Source organism: Crassostrea angulata, chromosome 8 (genome assembly GCF_025612915.1).
Source record: "Crassostrea angulata isolate pt1a10 chromosome 8, ASM2561291v2, whole genome shotgun sequence".
In the NCBI taxonomy this organism is placed as follows: domain Eukaryota; kingdom Metazoa; phylum Mollusca; class Bivalvia; order Ostreida; family Ostreidae; genus Magallana; species Magallana angulata.
In genome coordinates, this window is record NC_069118.1 from 41,997,625 (window position 1) to 42,012,965 (window position 15,341).

At 33.3% G+C, this 15,341-nt stretch overlaps 1 protein-coding gene and 1 long non-coding RNA gene across 5 annotated transcripts in view; one reads left to right on the plus strand and one right to left on the minus strand.

Moving 5' to 3' along the window:
* LOC128158797 (voltage-dependent calcium channel subunit alpha-2/delta-3-like) overlaps positions 1 to 15,341 on the plus strand; it is a 105,804-nt gene that overhangs the window by 40,752 nt on the left and 49,711 nt on the right. For all 4 annotated transcript variants that reach the window (XM_052821752.1, XM_052821749.1, XM_052821750.1 and 1 more), the window contains 3 exons: positions 1,586 to 1,693; positions 2,253 to 2,312; positions 3,887 to 4,070. In XM_052821752.1, the coding sequence (XP_052677712.1) occupies positions 1,586 to 1,693; positions 2,253 to 2,312; positions 3,887 to 4,070 (352 nt within the window). The remainder of the gene's footprint in view (positions 1 to 1,585; positions 1,694 to 2,252; positions 2,313 to 3,886; positions 4,071 to 15,341) is intronic.
* On the minus strand, positions 13,734 to 15,250 carry LOC128158810 (uncharacterized). The gene is made up of 2 exons (XR_008240046.1): positions 14,827 to 15,250; positions 13,734 to 14,101 (listed from the first exon to the last, which is right to left on the minus strand). It is a non-coding gene; the product is annotated as an uncharacterized LOC128158810 (long non-coding RNA).

The following is a 15,341-nucleotide window of genomic DNA, read 5'->3' on the forward strand; positions in this document are numbered from 1 at the left end:
AACTAAATTATACATATTGGTGAGTGCAATTTGACCGCGTAAGTATTACTTGTATATCTGACATTAACTTTTTAATGACTTTACTTCACTATATTTCTGTTTTAATGATCATAACACTTTTTGAAAATATCAAAGAAACAATAAAAAAACATCATGTGATGATTATTGGCAACAAATTAAGTCTAGGATATAGAATGTATGGATAAATCCTTTTCTCTTACAAACTTGCTGGTCAATTTGACGTCGACATAATTTTTTGACCTCTAGCTGCAATTATGTAGTCCTCTCCGACTTTTTTATCTGATTTTTACTCGAGTCTCAGAGCTATAATTCCATAGGATATTCGTAAGGGTGCAGTTATTTTTTTAATGGGGCTGACTTCAGTCCAAAATGTTTTTATGTAGTACTTGAAATCCCCAACCCTGCCAAAAAAATCGGGATAGGGCTACATTATTGCAGCTATTTGATGTCATACTTGGATACTCGGAATCGAATGATGCATACCGAATTCTACATCATATTATGGCCGATGACTGGAGTGTGTGTAATAACAGTCAAAGGTTTCTAGAAAGGGATGTGTAAAAAAATTTTAATACACACCCCTACTGTTTATTACACACGAGTAGGCAATTTGTGGTTTAAATTGCACAGGGCGGAAAAGAGTATATTTTCTATAAGTAAACAATATACATATGGGATCTCTCATGATTTGCGATGGATTGAAAACAAACAACTTGTTGGATAAAAATCATATACCATCGCAAATCATGAGAGATTCTTTTTAATCGATGTTTTACCACATCTTTTGTTAAATCTCAATCTTCTCTGTAAATTAACATTTTAAATTTTGAGCCGCTCAACACATTGACTACAAGCAGCATCAATTTTACACATTGAAAACTGTTTTCTGAAGATTAACAAACATTTAGCATTGCATTTTCTAACATATATTTATCAATTTAGGAAAAAAATGAAATAGCATTACTGTAAATTCCTTATTTTATGCGAGTACTTTATTCCGCAATTCAACCGTTTTGCATCAAATCTTGAGAATAATATAAAATCGCGAATGCCAAAGTTTTACCATTGCTCTGTTTAGTTTACATGTGTTCAAAATATAAAAGGGAGATTATAAATTCCCAAGATGTATTTCTTGCAATTTTATGTAGATATTAAATCCTCGCGTATAATTAGGAATCTACTAACAGTAAATGCTTTACATTTAAAGCTCTATACTTTCAACTGAATGATTTTGTTACTTTCCCAATCTACATCCATCATCAACCTACATAATGTTTAATTTATGTGACGTCGTATGGCGTAAAAACCATATGCAGTAAAACATGGTTATAGCGAACACGCTTATCATGAATTGACGCTTACAGCGAAGTGAATTTCATTCCCAAAGACCCTATTACATGTTGAAAACTTGACGTATATACTGAAATATGCTTATAATGAAGTAAAATTGCCTGTCCCTGGGACTACGTTATAACTGTATCACGTATGAAAAATTTATTACAAGAGTGATATCCACTGCATATTGAGCTTAATATGTGATAAATATATTTAAATTTATATATAGGCCCACAGGCAGCTGACAACAGCTAAGGTGTTTGACCCCCAGGACCTGGTGGACAAAATGGCCCGTGAGATAGAGGAACTTCTGAAGACCAAGGTCAAAGCTGTTGAGGTAAAATTTAAAAAATTTGAAAACTTATGGAAATCTATCATTGGTGCACTTTTCATTCTAGCATTTTATAGGGACAATAATGCACCAAATGCTCTAAATTTGTGATAGGTCTTACTTTCTTCCTTTACCGTGTGTAAAATTTGAATAAAACTATGGAAATTTTGAATGGCTCAAATGTTAAAGTTTCGTACAATTAATGGTATCCTACATTGAACAGTTCAGGAATTGTTATTCTGCTAATGTTAATGATATATATCATTGTCAGGGGCTTTTTCAAAAGGCCGTTTTGCGAACATGAAACAGCGAATATGTCAGTGTTAGGGTAGTTTTCTCCATGCCCAATTCTATGAATTCAGTGATAATTCAGATAAGCTGTTCCTAGAACAACAAACAAATTCAACTGCTGCTGCAAGCTTAATTGCATGCATGCATAGCCAATTCCAATAAGAAGCAAAAAATAGTTGGTAAAACAATGCTATCCTTATGTTTAAATAAAGATTTTAAATTAGTACATTTGGTTAAAAATAAGTGGTTATTTGTTGGAATTTTTTGTTTACAGAAATTGGTAAAAGCAGCAGAAAATGCCAGGAAAGACCATGAGTATAGGAAAAACTTGCAGGTAAAAAACCTCACAAAGTAACTACCTCTTCTGGCAACATAGCAAACACAGGTTTAAAACCTACACACTAACTACCTCTTCTGCCAATATAGCAAACACAGTTATAAAACCCACAAAGTAACTACCTGTTATTGCAACATAGCAAACACGGGTATAAAACCCACACTAACTACTTCGATAGGCAACATAGGAAACGCTTGCAGGCAAACATATACCTGCAAACTCAATATACCTCTTCTGGGCAGTATTGGTATTGGATCTCGTGGCATTATAGTAATGGTGGCTATGTTTGATTAGAGTCAAGAGGATTGGAATGATAGCAGAAGAGTTAACGACTAATGGGTGAAATAATTATATCTGTGCATGACCAGAAAAAAAAAAGTGAAATGTTTTGGGAGGGGATTTGACTTTGTAGTTAGAAACTTTTGCAATTAAGGGACTAAGAATTGACGGACTACCAAGTGGTTTTTAGGTGAACCAGAAAAAAAAAAGATAAATGGGGACAAATTTGAAATTATTGCATTAGTGGACCCAGGAATTTACACGTGCTGTTTCTCGGAAGCAGAACATTTGATTTCTTGCCCTAATGGATTTTTTGCCGGTATCAATGATCAGCCAATGACACATCAGTGATCGCCGAGTCACAGCGATCCCTTCCCAATATTTGCTCAAGAGCTGTTCTTATTGAACCATCATCTCCTGATCTGTGGATCAGGACACAGAGAGAAAGAGATAGAAATTATCCCCGAGATATATGCCTTTTTCCCTCCCATTAAAATGTGCTTCAGGCACAGTTCTCTGTTGGCCAACGTAATCAATGGTATATCTAGCGTCAGGCGGCAGGCTATTTGTCATGGAGAGTGAGAACCCTGACGATGCTGCGACAATCGGAAGTGACGGCATCCGTTTATCAGTTATCAAGTAATGACCTGACTTTATCAGAATTATTAGTCCAGGATGCACAAACCCTTGCCTATTAGCTGTCATATCTTATGACTGCGTGATTTTATAAGGCACGCTTGGTTCTCCGTTTCTTCGGCGTCAGTTTTGTTGATGAACTGATTCTCGTTTCTTTAAATCATGAAATCTGGGTCAGTGAGATTCGCAACAAAAACTGATCAATTGATTTTCATGCTGTGGGATTTTTTGTTGTTGTTGAAATCAATCTCTTGCCTCAATATAATACATAGTTTCCATATTGTTATTGAGGCTATCATATTTCAGATTTAGTTAGTACCGCATGCATCAAAATTTTATTTGAAATAAAAATGGCTGTTAATATTTTGGGGTTTATGGCCTCTAATTATGTACAAATGAAGGCTTATGGCTGAAAATGTATCTAAAAGTTCTGTTGTTCGGATAAGAACATGTAGAAGGGGGTCGAATGTTTAGGCTCTGCTCTGACTATTGCATCATGAAGAGATTACTAGAATATTGAAATCAAAACTGTCTCTGCTTCTATCTTAATTTCTTTTTTCTCTCTCTCTCTCCTCTACTGTAAATATCAAAATTTCATCGCAGCAGGTGTAACATGAACTACTAAAATAAATAGCTGAATTTTTTTTTTTTCGTAGCTTGAATATGTGAACAATAAGAAAGTAATAAGTCAGGAAGACATGGAGATGATGGGACTCAACTCATCGTCGGTCTTTGATATCTACTACATGATCAACTTGACGCAGGACACCCTGTTCAACGACGTCCAGATCAACCCAAACTACAGCACCATACACGTGCCAACCAATGTCTACGATCAAGGTAGAACCTGACACTGGTTCAACATGAACTTGATAAGTTGATCGAACCTCAACGCAATCTAACTTTACACTGGTTTGTCATGAACTTGATATTTAGGAGGACCTTGATGCAATCTGACTTAAGGTGGCTCACTACACCGTGAACTATTTTCTCTAATCAGCAGAAAATTACTTGATTATGATAGATGTCTTTATGGATAAGAAGTATTTAAGTCTAATAGGCAAAAAAATATGCAATTTTGGATGAAAAATTACATTTTCAAAAATTTAATTCACTTAACATGAACAAAAGCTTCAGGCGGATTCGAACTCATGATCTGTGGTTCAGAAGCCCAATACTTTAACCACTGAGCTACGACGATATACAACCCAATTCAACGATATAAACAGTTTGACAAATCATTTAAATCGCCAACTTGTGACGTAGTGTCTTAAAAAGTAAAAGTATAGGTGTAGTGAGGTACCTTAAATTATATTTTCTTCACACTTCTGTATTTGAAGTGTTGCTGTATCAAATACGGGAGTGTGGTGGAATATTTAAATATAAACAATAAAATGCTTTCTCTGATGATTCATTTGGGTTATGATGAAGGTAGTGGTCATTGCTGAAAAAAATCACATATAAACCCGCTAACGTGGGTTATTTATTTTTTCTGCAAAGTCGCCACCTTCATATCCTGCATGAACTGCCAAAGAGCATTTCATTGTTTAAATGTATGCACCCTCTAGCTGTCTAAAGAGATGATAGGTGGTTTTTGTAGTTTTTTATATAATGTGGAATCATTTAAATTTGTGGGGGCCAATTTTCGTGGATTGTTGGATTTTGGTTATTTGTGGAGTTGTAATTTAGTGGATGCATCAATTTTCAGTTTCAGTAATGAAGATAACTCTTTTTAGCTCACCTGAGCTGAAAGCTCAAGTGAGCTTTTCTGATCACCTTTTGTCCGTCGTCCGTCTGTCCGTCTGTCCGTCTGTCCGTCTGTCCGTCCGTCCGTCTGTCCGTCTGTCCGTCTGTCCGTCTGTAAACTTTTTACATTTTAAACTTCTTCTCTAAAACCACTTATCCAATTTCAACCAAATTTGGCACAAAGCATCCTTATGGGAGGGCGAATATAAATTGCAGAAATAAAAGTCCGATCTGTATTCAAAGCGGAGAAAACCTTGAAATTGTAGAAAAAGGGGGGTGCATTTTTAAAAATCTTCTTCTCAAGAACTACCGAGGCAAATTCAACGTAGTTCAGCATAAATTATCCTTATGGGAAGGAAAATATAAATTGCAAAAATTAAGTGGTAATTCTGTTTCAAATCTGAGTTATTACGAAAATAATAATAAAGGAAAGGCGTGTTTCAATCAGTTTAATAGGTTCGGGTTCGGCATACAATAAAATAGGTAGACAAGACTTGGCCTGGGTAAAACAAAATATTAGCAGTTATTAATCTGCCAATCTCATTAAAATTTCAGGATATTTGATGGACTAGTATATTTGTATTCGCTGTAAATATTGCTGCAAAATAATGCGTATTTGGAATTGACGATTGCCGATCTGCCCCGGCTTTTATTTTGCCACGGCCCGGGTTTGCATACCCATTTTACCAAGACTCGTATTCCATACTTCTAAAACGAGGTTCTTTGTTTAAAGCAGCCATGACATTATACGAAAAAGGTTCGATCTGACTATGATGAATTTGCTTGTTGTGCAACAGTTCGCGTATGATGGGAAATTTTGAAACATGCAAAATATATTGGTGCCGATTTTGTGAAATAAATTGAGGCTAGATATTTCAATGCGTTGACAGTTTTCACACATGACGTTGGTGCTAGATTGTTCTAATTTTCGTTTCGTTTTCATTATTTATGCTTTGTTACCTGGAAACTATCGTCTGTATTTCGTGATTTTTACGTATTAAATCAAACAGAGAATTCGTTAAATCAAACAGTTAACTGTTTACCTGCGCAAATTAAGCAAAATCTTATGTAGGGGTAGGTGCCTACTGAAATACAATTTATTCTATCGGTAATTCGGCATTATCGTTTGCGTAATGGCAGATTAATGCAATAGGTTTTGTTGAGATGCTCGGCATTTTCTCGAGTTTATTCAGTTTAAATAGAGTTTGATATCGCTGACGGAAATATGTAGGTATATACATGTAATATATATATGAATAATTTCGAAAAAATAAATTGTGTTCTTTATTTGTTATACATGTAGTGCATGTTTCTTGTGTTTAATTGTTTACAGTTTCTATTTCCTAACCATATTTGAGTGTTAAGCTTCGAATTATAAGCAAGATACAAAGATTTGCTCACAATTCTATGTTTGTACACATATCTTAAAAACTAAAGATTAAAAAAGTAAAAAATTTGTCAATATTTATTAAGAAAATTTTCAAAGTCTGTTCTTCCAGAAACCAACGTATTGTAAACTTAACCTTTTTAGCTCACCTGAGGGTGGGGCCACAATGGGGGGTCGAAGTTTAACAAATGAATATATAGAGTAAATCTTTAAAAATCTTCTTCTCAGAAACTAATCAGCCAGGAAAGCTAAAACTTGTGTGAAAGCATCATCAGGTAATGTAGATTCAAATTTGTAAAAAATCATGACCCCCGGGGGTAGGGTGGGGCCACAATGGGAGATTGAAGTTTAACATAGGAATATATAGAGTAAATCTTTAAAAATCTTCTTCTCAGAAACTAATCGGCCATGAAAGCTGAAACTTGTGTGGAAGCATCCTCAGGTAGTGTAGATTCAAAGTTGTGAAAATAATAACCCCTGGGGGTAGGGTGGGGTCACAATGGGGGTCGAATTTTAACATATGATTATATAGAGTAAATCTTTAAAAATCTTCTTCTCAGAAACTAATTAGCCAGGAAAGCTGAAACTTGTGTAGAAGCATCCTCAGGTAGTGTAAATTCAAATTTGTGAAAATCATAACCCTGGGGGTAGGTTTGGGCCACATTGGGAGGTCGATGTTTTACATAGGAATAAACAGAGTTAATCTTTAAAAATCTTCCTCTTAGAAACTAATCAGTCAGGAAAGCTGAAACTTGTGTGAAAGCATCCTCAGGTAGTGTAGATTCAAAGTTGTGAAAATCTTGATCCCCAGGGGTAGGGTGGGGCCACAATGGGGGTCAAAGTTTAACAAAGGAATATATAGGGTAAATCTTTAAAAATCTTCTCAGAAACTAATCAGCCAGATGATTCTTTATAATTGTTAAGACTTTGGCCCCAGGACAATTCTTTGGCCTCACGAGAAGGTTCAGAGGTTGATGTACGTTTATATCCCATACATAAACTATTGTTAAGGATCTTTTTGAGAACTGCAATACTCAACATATGATATGACTATAAAATCATCCTGTTAGAAAAGGGACCAATGCTTATAAACATAAGAATATCCAGGGGAAAATGGATTTTATTTATACAGGATCTACATGTATTATTGTACATTGTCCAGATAGTTTGTATTATGACTCCATTAAGCTGATTTTACCATACCTATTGTTCCTCAGGTGAGCGATGTGGCCCATGGGCCTCTTGTTAAATTTGTTTTTGTTGTAAATGTTAATTTGTTGGGAAGAGCTACCCATGAATACCATGAAATTTAAGCCACCACGAATTCTAATGATTCCACAGTCCCTTTTTATCATTTCCATCTTTCTCTTCCTCTATTCATCGTAACCCACACAATATGAATGTCAAATTTTGGAATTATTTTTCTTTTAACTGGTTGCAATCCCTAAATTTTTTTTATTAAAATTAGGATCTTATTAAATACTGAATGAAACATAATAAAACATTGAATATAAAGATTGTGCCAATACATCCATGTTGTTGAAAAAAATTGATGAAAAAAAACTAGGCTTATCCATTTTTTGTTCTTAGACTACAAGAAATTGCAGACTGAATAAGAATAACAAGTCAATACCTGTATAAAACAGTTCATAAGGTGTGTAATGTTTATCTGTCTCTCATAGAAGGCAGGGAACCAAATGGATTCTTCATCTAAGAGAACATTCTTTTTGTCTCTTTTGTCAAGCTAAATGTGCTGCATTAAGATCATCATAATTGGTATAACCTTTCAGTGAAGGAAATTGAATTTATTAATATTTGTTGGCCGACATGGCTAGCATGTCCAATATAATAGCATGGGTTGAGGCAGTTTAATGGTTTCAATTATAAATCACAAAGTCTTTTTGAAAAAGTATGAAATTTGTTAGTGTAATTTAATGTTTACCATCTCAGAGTACTAAAAAATATAGAGATTTGATTTGTGAAGCCATTGAAATCGTTTATCACAACAAATTAATTATTTTCATGCAGTAAGTGCAACACATGCAAGCAATATGATCTGGCCTTATTTTTTTTAATGCCATTCATTATATAACTTTAATTGTGTTAAAACAATGATAGTTATACCCCCGCAAACGAAGTTTAGGGGGGTATATTGGTTTCACCCTGTCCGTCTGTCTGTCCGTCTGTCCGTCTGTCTGTAGACGCAACTTTGTCCCCCCTATAGAATTTTTTATTACTGCATGGAACAGTTTGAAAATTTGTACATATGTTGAACACCATCTGAAGATGTGCACCTGCAATTTTTTTTAAGATCAGACAAGATTTAATGATTTTATGACAGTTTTCATTTTCCTTATTCTATATATTGTACACTAATGTTGAAAAGTAAGGGAGGTAATCCTTACAGATTTTATTAATTAATTAATAGAAAACACTCTAAAATATATTTATATAAATACATCCAGATGGAGTTATTTGTCTTTATGTCTTAATTAATAAAAAAAAAATATTTTTTATAAGTATTCTATCAACTGACAATGCAAAGTTTTTGTTTGTCAATGATAAATTCTTAGGAGCTAATGAGAACATCAAAGACAAGTGTGGCTGAATTCATTCGTCCCAAGGGAGCCATTATCTGAGCCATGGCTCAGATGGAGCATGTGTTTAGGGGAAATTGATAATCTGTAAAATGGGTGATGGTTTTGGGGCTATTTTAAAACTGTTTCATGCAAACCAAAAGGTCTATCATTATAAGGAAATAAATAATATAATTATTAATAAAGAAGTTAAACTATTTTTAGAGGTTGTTTAAATTTATTTGTCAAGTAAATTGATGAAGTGACCCTATTGGGCATTAATTTAAATGAAATTCAAAATTACTGATATGATTGTAGTGTTTTGGCAATTTTAAAATTGTTTGTAATATTAAATTTTCTTTTTAGGGTCTTCCGTTTCCAACGGAAGACCCTTTTGTTTTTCTTCGGATTCTTTTTCATTATTATTATTCTTCCTCTGACTTTTTTGGTGGCTTATATCTCAAAAACTATTCAACCGATTTTCACGAAATTTTTAGAACTTTTTTGGTATCGTAAATACTCGAGGTTATCAAACTTTGAACTTATGACTTCACTTCCGGTTTCAGAAATTGACGATTTTGTAAATTTTTAAGGGTCATTTTGTCCACGCATCTCCTCCGAAAGTAATCAAGATAGAAGCTTGGAATTTTCACGGATTGTAGATGAATGTATGTAGATGTACCCCATTGCCTTCACTAATGGAAATTGTGCAAGGCTTTGAAGATCGCCTGAACCTGAAAATTAGCACCAATTTTGTCCATGAAATTTTCGCACATTTTCTGTAATATCTTTTGATGTATAAATATTTTGTTAAGACATGTAATGCAAAAGATGGTTTTATTTGCAAGAATTTTCATGTGATATCAAGAAAAAGGGGCTGGCTTCTCATATTAGGGGCCAAGAGGGCTCTAATGTCTTCTTACAATAACTCTTTACGTAACAATAATTTGTTATTAATTATAGAAGCAAAAATGTTCATTGTACAACTGTTTATCTATACAGTACCATACTTAAGTCATATGTTACGTAATAAGGGGTTTTAAGGGGCCAGAAGTTCAAAACTTTGATCATTAATATTGGAAAAAAGAGAAATATTTTGAAAGGCAATGTAGAACAAAAGTTGTTCAAAATAATGTCCTAAATAATATGATAACTAAAATTTTGTTGTTAGTGGCCCCAGTAAGGAGTTAAAGGATCAGCCAGAATTCAAAACTTTGATCATTAATATCTGAAAAAGAATAAATATTTTGAATAGCATTGTAGAACAAAAGTTGTTCAAAATAATGTTCTCAGCAATATGACAACTAAAATTTTGTTGTTGGTAGCCCCGTTAAGGAGTTTAAGGGTCGGCCCCTAATACACAATTGTTCAGATATCTCGAGAGATGTTAACAATTCCTGAACACTTGTTGAACAAAATATGTTTATATTTGCAGGACCTTTCAACTGATACCAAATAAAAGGGGCTGGCCCCTCAAATTCTTGGTTAAGAAAATAGTGTTAAATTCTTGGTTAAATCAACTCGTACCTAAAAATTAATTGCTAAGTCGTACTTTAACATATTCGGATTTTTTTTTGTTAAGTTTTCATGAAATCATGAAGGTTTTTGTTAACTCGTACTTCAAACCATTCGGATTATGTTAAGTCGTACCAAGAATTATTCGATTTTTGTAATCTTTTTGTTTTCGTGTCTCCTGTTATAAGTTTAAAACATTTCTTCTTACAGGAACTTTAAGCTTTACTTTCAACATCAACGGAAGACCCACTCGTTGCTTTGCAACGAGCTTTGCTCTAGTTTTACATATTTTTACATAGTATGGTAATTATGGTAATGTTTTTGGAGTTTATTAAATTTAACAAGTTCATCAAAGAAAATCATAGTCCTATGGGATCAATTTTTTGATATGGAGTTCCATTGTGCCATAGGAGAAAGTGAGGAAAATTTGAAACAACTAATTGCATCTGTCAAGACTCTTATTAGAAAGATATTGAAAGTTTTATAAACAGAAGAGCATTGCTTGGCTACCGCTATTTCTATTCACTGCAAAGGGAGGGGTTATTGTCATTTTGTTGGTTTTTCTTTAAATCAATTATATTAAAAAAATATATCATCAAATACATACATTTGTAAATGTATTACTGTTATAGATATGTATTTACAGTGAAATTCTGACAATTTTGATTTTAATTTTTCTTTGTTAACTAATTTTATTTTTTTTTTTACAATTCTAGAAAAAATTTTTTGTATGTGTTCCAAACCTTTATTATTCAATTCAATTATTTGTCCCATTTGAAATTAGCCTAGCGGGGGTATTAGTCCCATTAGGACAGTTCTAGTTCATATTGAAGAAAGATAATACATCTTTTTATGAACTCACTTTTATAGATCTTTATCCAATGAATAGAATTGAATTATATTCAGCAGTTCATTATAATTACAGGCTTAATAAGTACAGTAACTGAAAAACATTCATACTCAAATACATGAACAATTAAACTTTCTGAACCATTTCCCCGTGGATTTGCCTCTGTCTTCTTTATGTGTTTGTCTGTTTGTCCTTCTGTACATCACAAACATCAATTCTCTACATTCTTTCCCATATGAGTTATTTTTCAATCTGAATCTAATGTTTATATAGCCTTTGTTGTTGACATTAGTGTAATTGGACATGTTTGATCCCTAGATAATGCTCTCAAACATTAAATTTGATGGTAAAACACATCAAAGATCAAGAAAATTTAAACAAGTAAAACCAATGTGCAGACAATCGGAGCAATTTCCTCAGCTGTTCAAACATTTATCCAGAGCAAAAATTCATCAATAGAACATGTTTTGATTTCTTTGATCTTTAATCATTTATTTGTCGTCGATGATGAGTTTTTTCCCCCTGGAATGAATTCTTGAAATGCACAGTGTTAATGGAATGAAGATTAATCAAGTCTCTCTGTGAGATATTTTATGTAGCTGCTAAAGGTTTTGAAAAATTTCACCTATCTGGCACAAGAAGCGCATTTATTTTTATCACTGACCTTGACCTGTGACCTGTTTTCTAGAGTGTCTAAAAGCATTTTTTTATTGACCTTGACTTATGACCTGTTTTCTAGAGTGTCAAAAAGCATTTTGTCATTGACCTTGACTTATGACCTGTTTTCTAGAGTGTCAAAAAGCATTTTTTTTATCACTGACCTTGACTTATGACCTGTTTTCTCAAAAAACATTTTTTAACACTGACCTTGACTTATAACCTGTTTTCTAGAGTGTCACAGTGTATCAAATACAAAATTATAGGAAGTCTTTCTGTCTCTGATATTTTGTACAATTTAAGCTTTTTAGATATACAGATCAAGATCTTATTATATACTGCAAGGTCTATACCTAAAAGAAAAATAGGTCAAGGTTATATTCTCAAGTTTTAAAAAAATAATTTTTGTTTAATTCTTCATTCAACTCTTCAGTGTGGAGAAAAATAATTTTCAACAAATGTGTTTTGATCTTCTAATTTAAACATGATTGAAAATTTCCCACTCATTTTATTTTTTTAAGGCATATTGCAAACTATCTCCAGTTGTTAAAAACATCAACATATCAAAGTGAACTTCATGTTATGAATACTAGAAGAGAATTTAAATTCTTTGATTATGGTGCAAGCGTGTTGCATGCCATATTGTGTATATCTCGCTGCTTATAGCTGTTTCACCCAGCTTCTGCACCCCAAAAGGATTGATATCACAAATGGAGTCGACACGATATGTCTCAGTAATAACGATGCAGGTTAGTTAATCTGCAAGTTGTAGTGTGATCATTATATCATATGCTAAGCTAGAGTGTTTGGAATTATTAGGCTGGGAATTGGGAGTATTGATTGCTGGAGGCATTTGGTACACAGTAGGTAATTATTTAAAACAGGAGGCTGATTGTGATGGAGATTACAATGTTTGTCAAATTAAAAAAAAAAAAAAGATTTGAAAGCATTATATTTCAGACTTTGGCCCCCATCATGATGGGTTTTTTTTTTGTGGTAATCCGAGTTTTTAAAGTGTATAATAAAGTCATTAAGCAATATTATCACGGTAACCATTTTTTTTTTTCTTTTTTGCAAGTGGATGAATTTCATCGTTATAAGTAGCTTCAAAATAAGGGAAATGAGTCCTTAAAATGATTAAATACCTAGGGAAATTGAACACTGTCCCATATTGTTTGAACTGATTTATATAGCCGATTATACTGTGAGAACTAAAGAACTTAGTATCAGAAATGGCTGCATTGGCGTATTCCCGCATTTGCAGGGATACGAGCAATGATAGTTAGAGATATATGGTTTTTAAATCCCCTCACTGATTGGATTTTTGTTATCTTGTTAATGAGTAACAATGCCGCCAAGCAGTCTCTCTATCTCTCTGGCTGATGTGTCATTTTCTAACCCAATGATCTGCAGATTTGTCATAGTGTGCTGGGGTTTTTTTTATGTTCCTCCTTTCTTTTTTTTCCTTTTATTTCCTAACACATGATTTCTTCTTTGTGGATTTTAAAATCAACTTGATATTTTAATTGTGCTTTGCCAACAGATTTATGGTCAAAACTGAAATCTGACTCTGGAACACTTTAAAAAAAAAACCTTTCGGTTAAATGTCGCACCCTTATCAAAATGAAATCCATTTAAAATCCATTTTTCTACCATTTTTTTTCTGAAAATTTTTTTCCATTACTTGAATTTACACCAGAAATGCTGTACAGAATCAATAGCATTTCTAACCATTTATTTTACCATTTTCATTTAAAACCATTGAAACACCATTTAAAACCCATTGAAACACCATTTTTCTGGGACAGTTAATATGCAAATTAACCATTTCCTAGCCATTTAAACATGAGAGAAAAAAATGAAAAGAAATGGTGTTTTAACAAATGCATTTAATATCCATTTTAAAACATTAAATTACACAATATAGAAATGATTCTTTATAAAAAGTTGGATCCTCCCAGGAAATGTTCAGAAACATGCTCAATAGATACATTAAATCGTCTGTGCATTTAATCACTTGCTCACTAAAACTTGCTCTTATGAAAACACTTATTTCCAGTTTTGTTTTGAATGAGTTTAGTTTGGCACTTTGAGTTCAAGTTCTCCACATTCATTTTCGTTGTCCCTGCATGCTTGTACTCTGAAAGAAATGAAAAATGTTACAATATTGATGTAATACAAATTTTCTTTAAGTGTATATTTTATGTTTGCATTTAACTCTAGCTCCTTAATAGAATGAATTTTCAATGATGGTGTTAATTCATTTGGTGCCTCAAAAATATTTATCAACTTATAACTATGTCAGATGTCTGTATAACAATTTGTTAAATAGAAAAAATATCATTTTAATATCCATGTATCAAGAAAAATTTTCAAGGAGGAAGGGGGATTGATTGATTATAATTCTGTTGCCAGGGTAGTCCCAATGCAAATTAAAAAAAAGAAAAATAATAATGTTTTATACGAATTTAATAAATTTCAGTTTTGCCAAAGTTCACCCCCCCCCCCTTGATCCGCGCAGGTATTTGATCTATATATATCGGGACTTTTCGACCTGAGCTGGGATGGATCACTGCTTTGACTTGTTTACTTCCATAAAATTAGACCTACATAAATAAATCCTACATCAATCAAAGTGTGATTTTAATAATTGATCTCGTTATAATGGTAATATGTTGTCATTCCGATGTTAAATACAAAAACTTTAGATAACTAAGGTAAACAGGAAATACGATATATGATGCGCGCGCGTTAGAAAATTCAAAAATTTAGGGGGGAAGAGGTCATCTTGAAAATAATAAAAGGTTTCATTTTAAATTATATACTGAAATATTTCTAAAGAAACAATAAATATCTTAAACTTACTGCCAGATGAGAACACTTTGGCCTGCTCCAGATAATCCTGTAGGTTTATATGTCCACCATGCCATCGTCATATCAGAGTGGATGTCAGAAAAGAAACGGAATCATTATATCCTCTACTAAGAACACAATTCTCTGCCTTGGTAGCAACTGAATGGTTTTTGTCTGCACCAAAAAAAAAAAAACACCAGAAAAATAGGATCTCCTCTTTGAAATAAATCGGCCGTTATTGTTCCTTGGTCACTGTACAAGTGCTGCCGTGCAAGTAACATACGTGGCTTCAGTGGAAAGTTTCAGAGATAACGCTACCCCCTGCCGGGATGACTGAACCAGAGAGGAAACTTAAATGACCAACACTATGTCATAATGACCTTTGAATGGCTTACATCTTGCATTCAGATTCTGGAAGCATACTGCCAGTATCATGATGTACGACTCCACCACACACAATATGTGGACTTGGCAAAGGCAATTCAGTTTCAATGCCATTTTTTAAATAAATGATGAATCAATGGAAA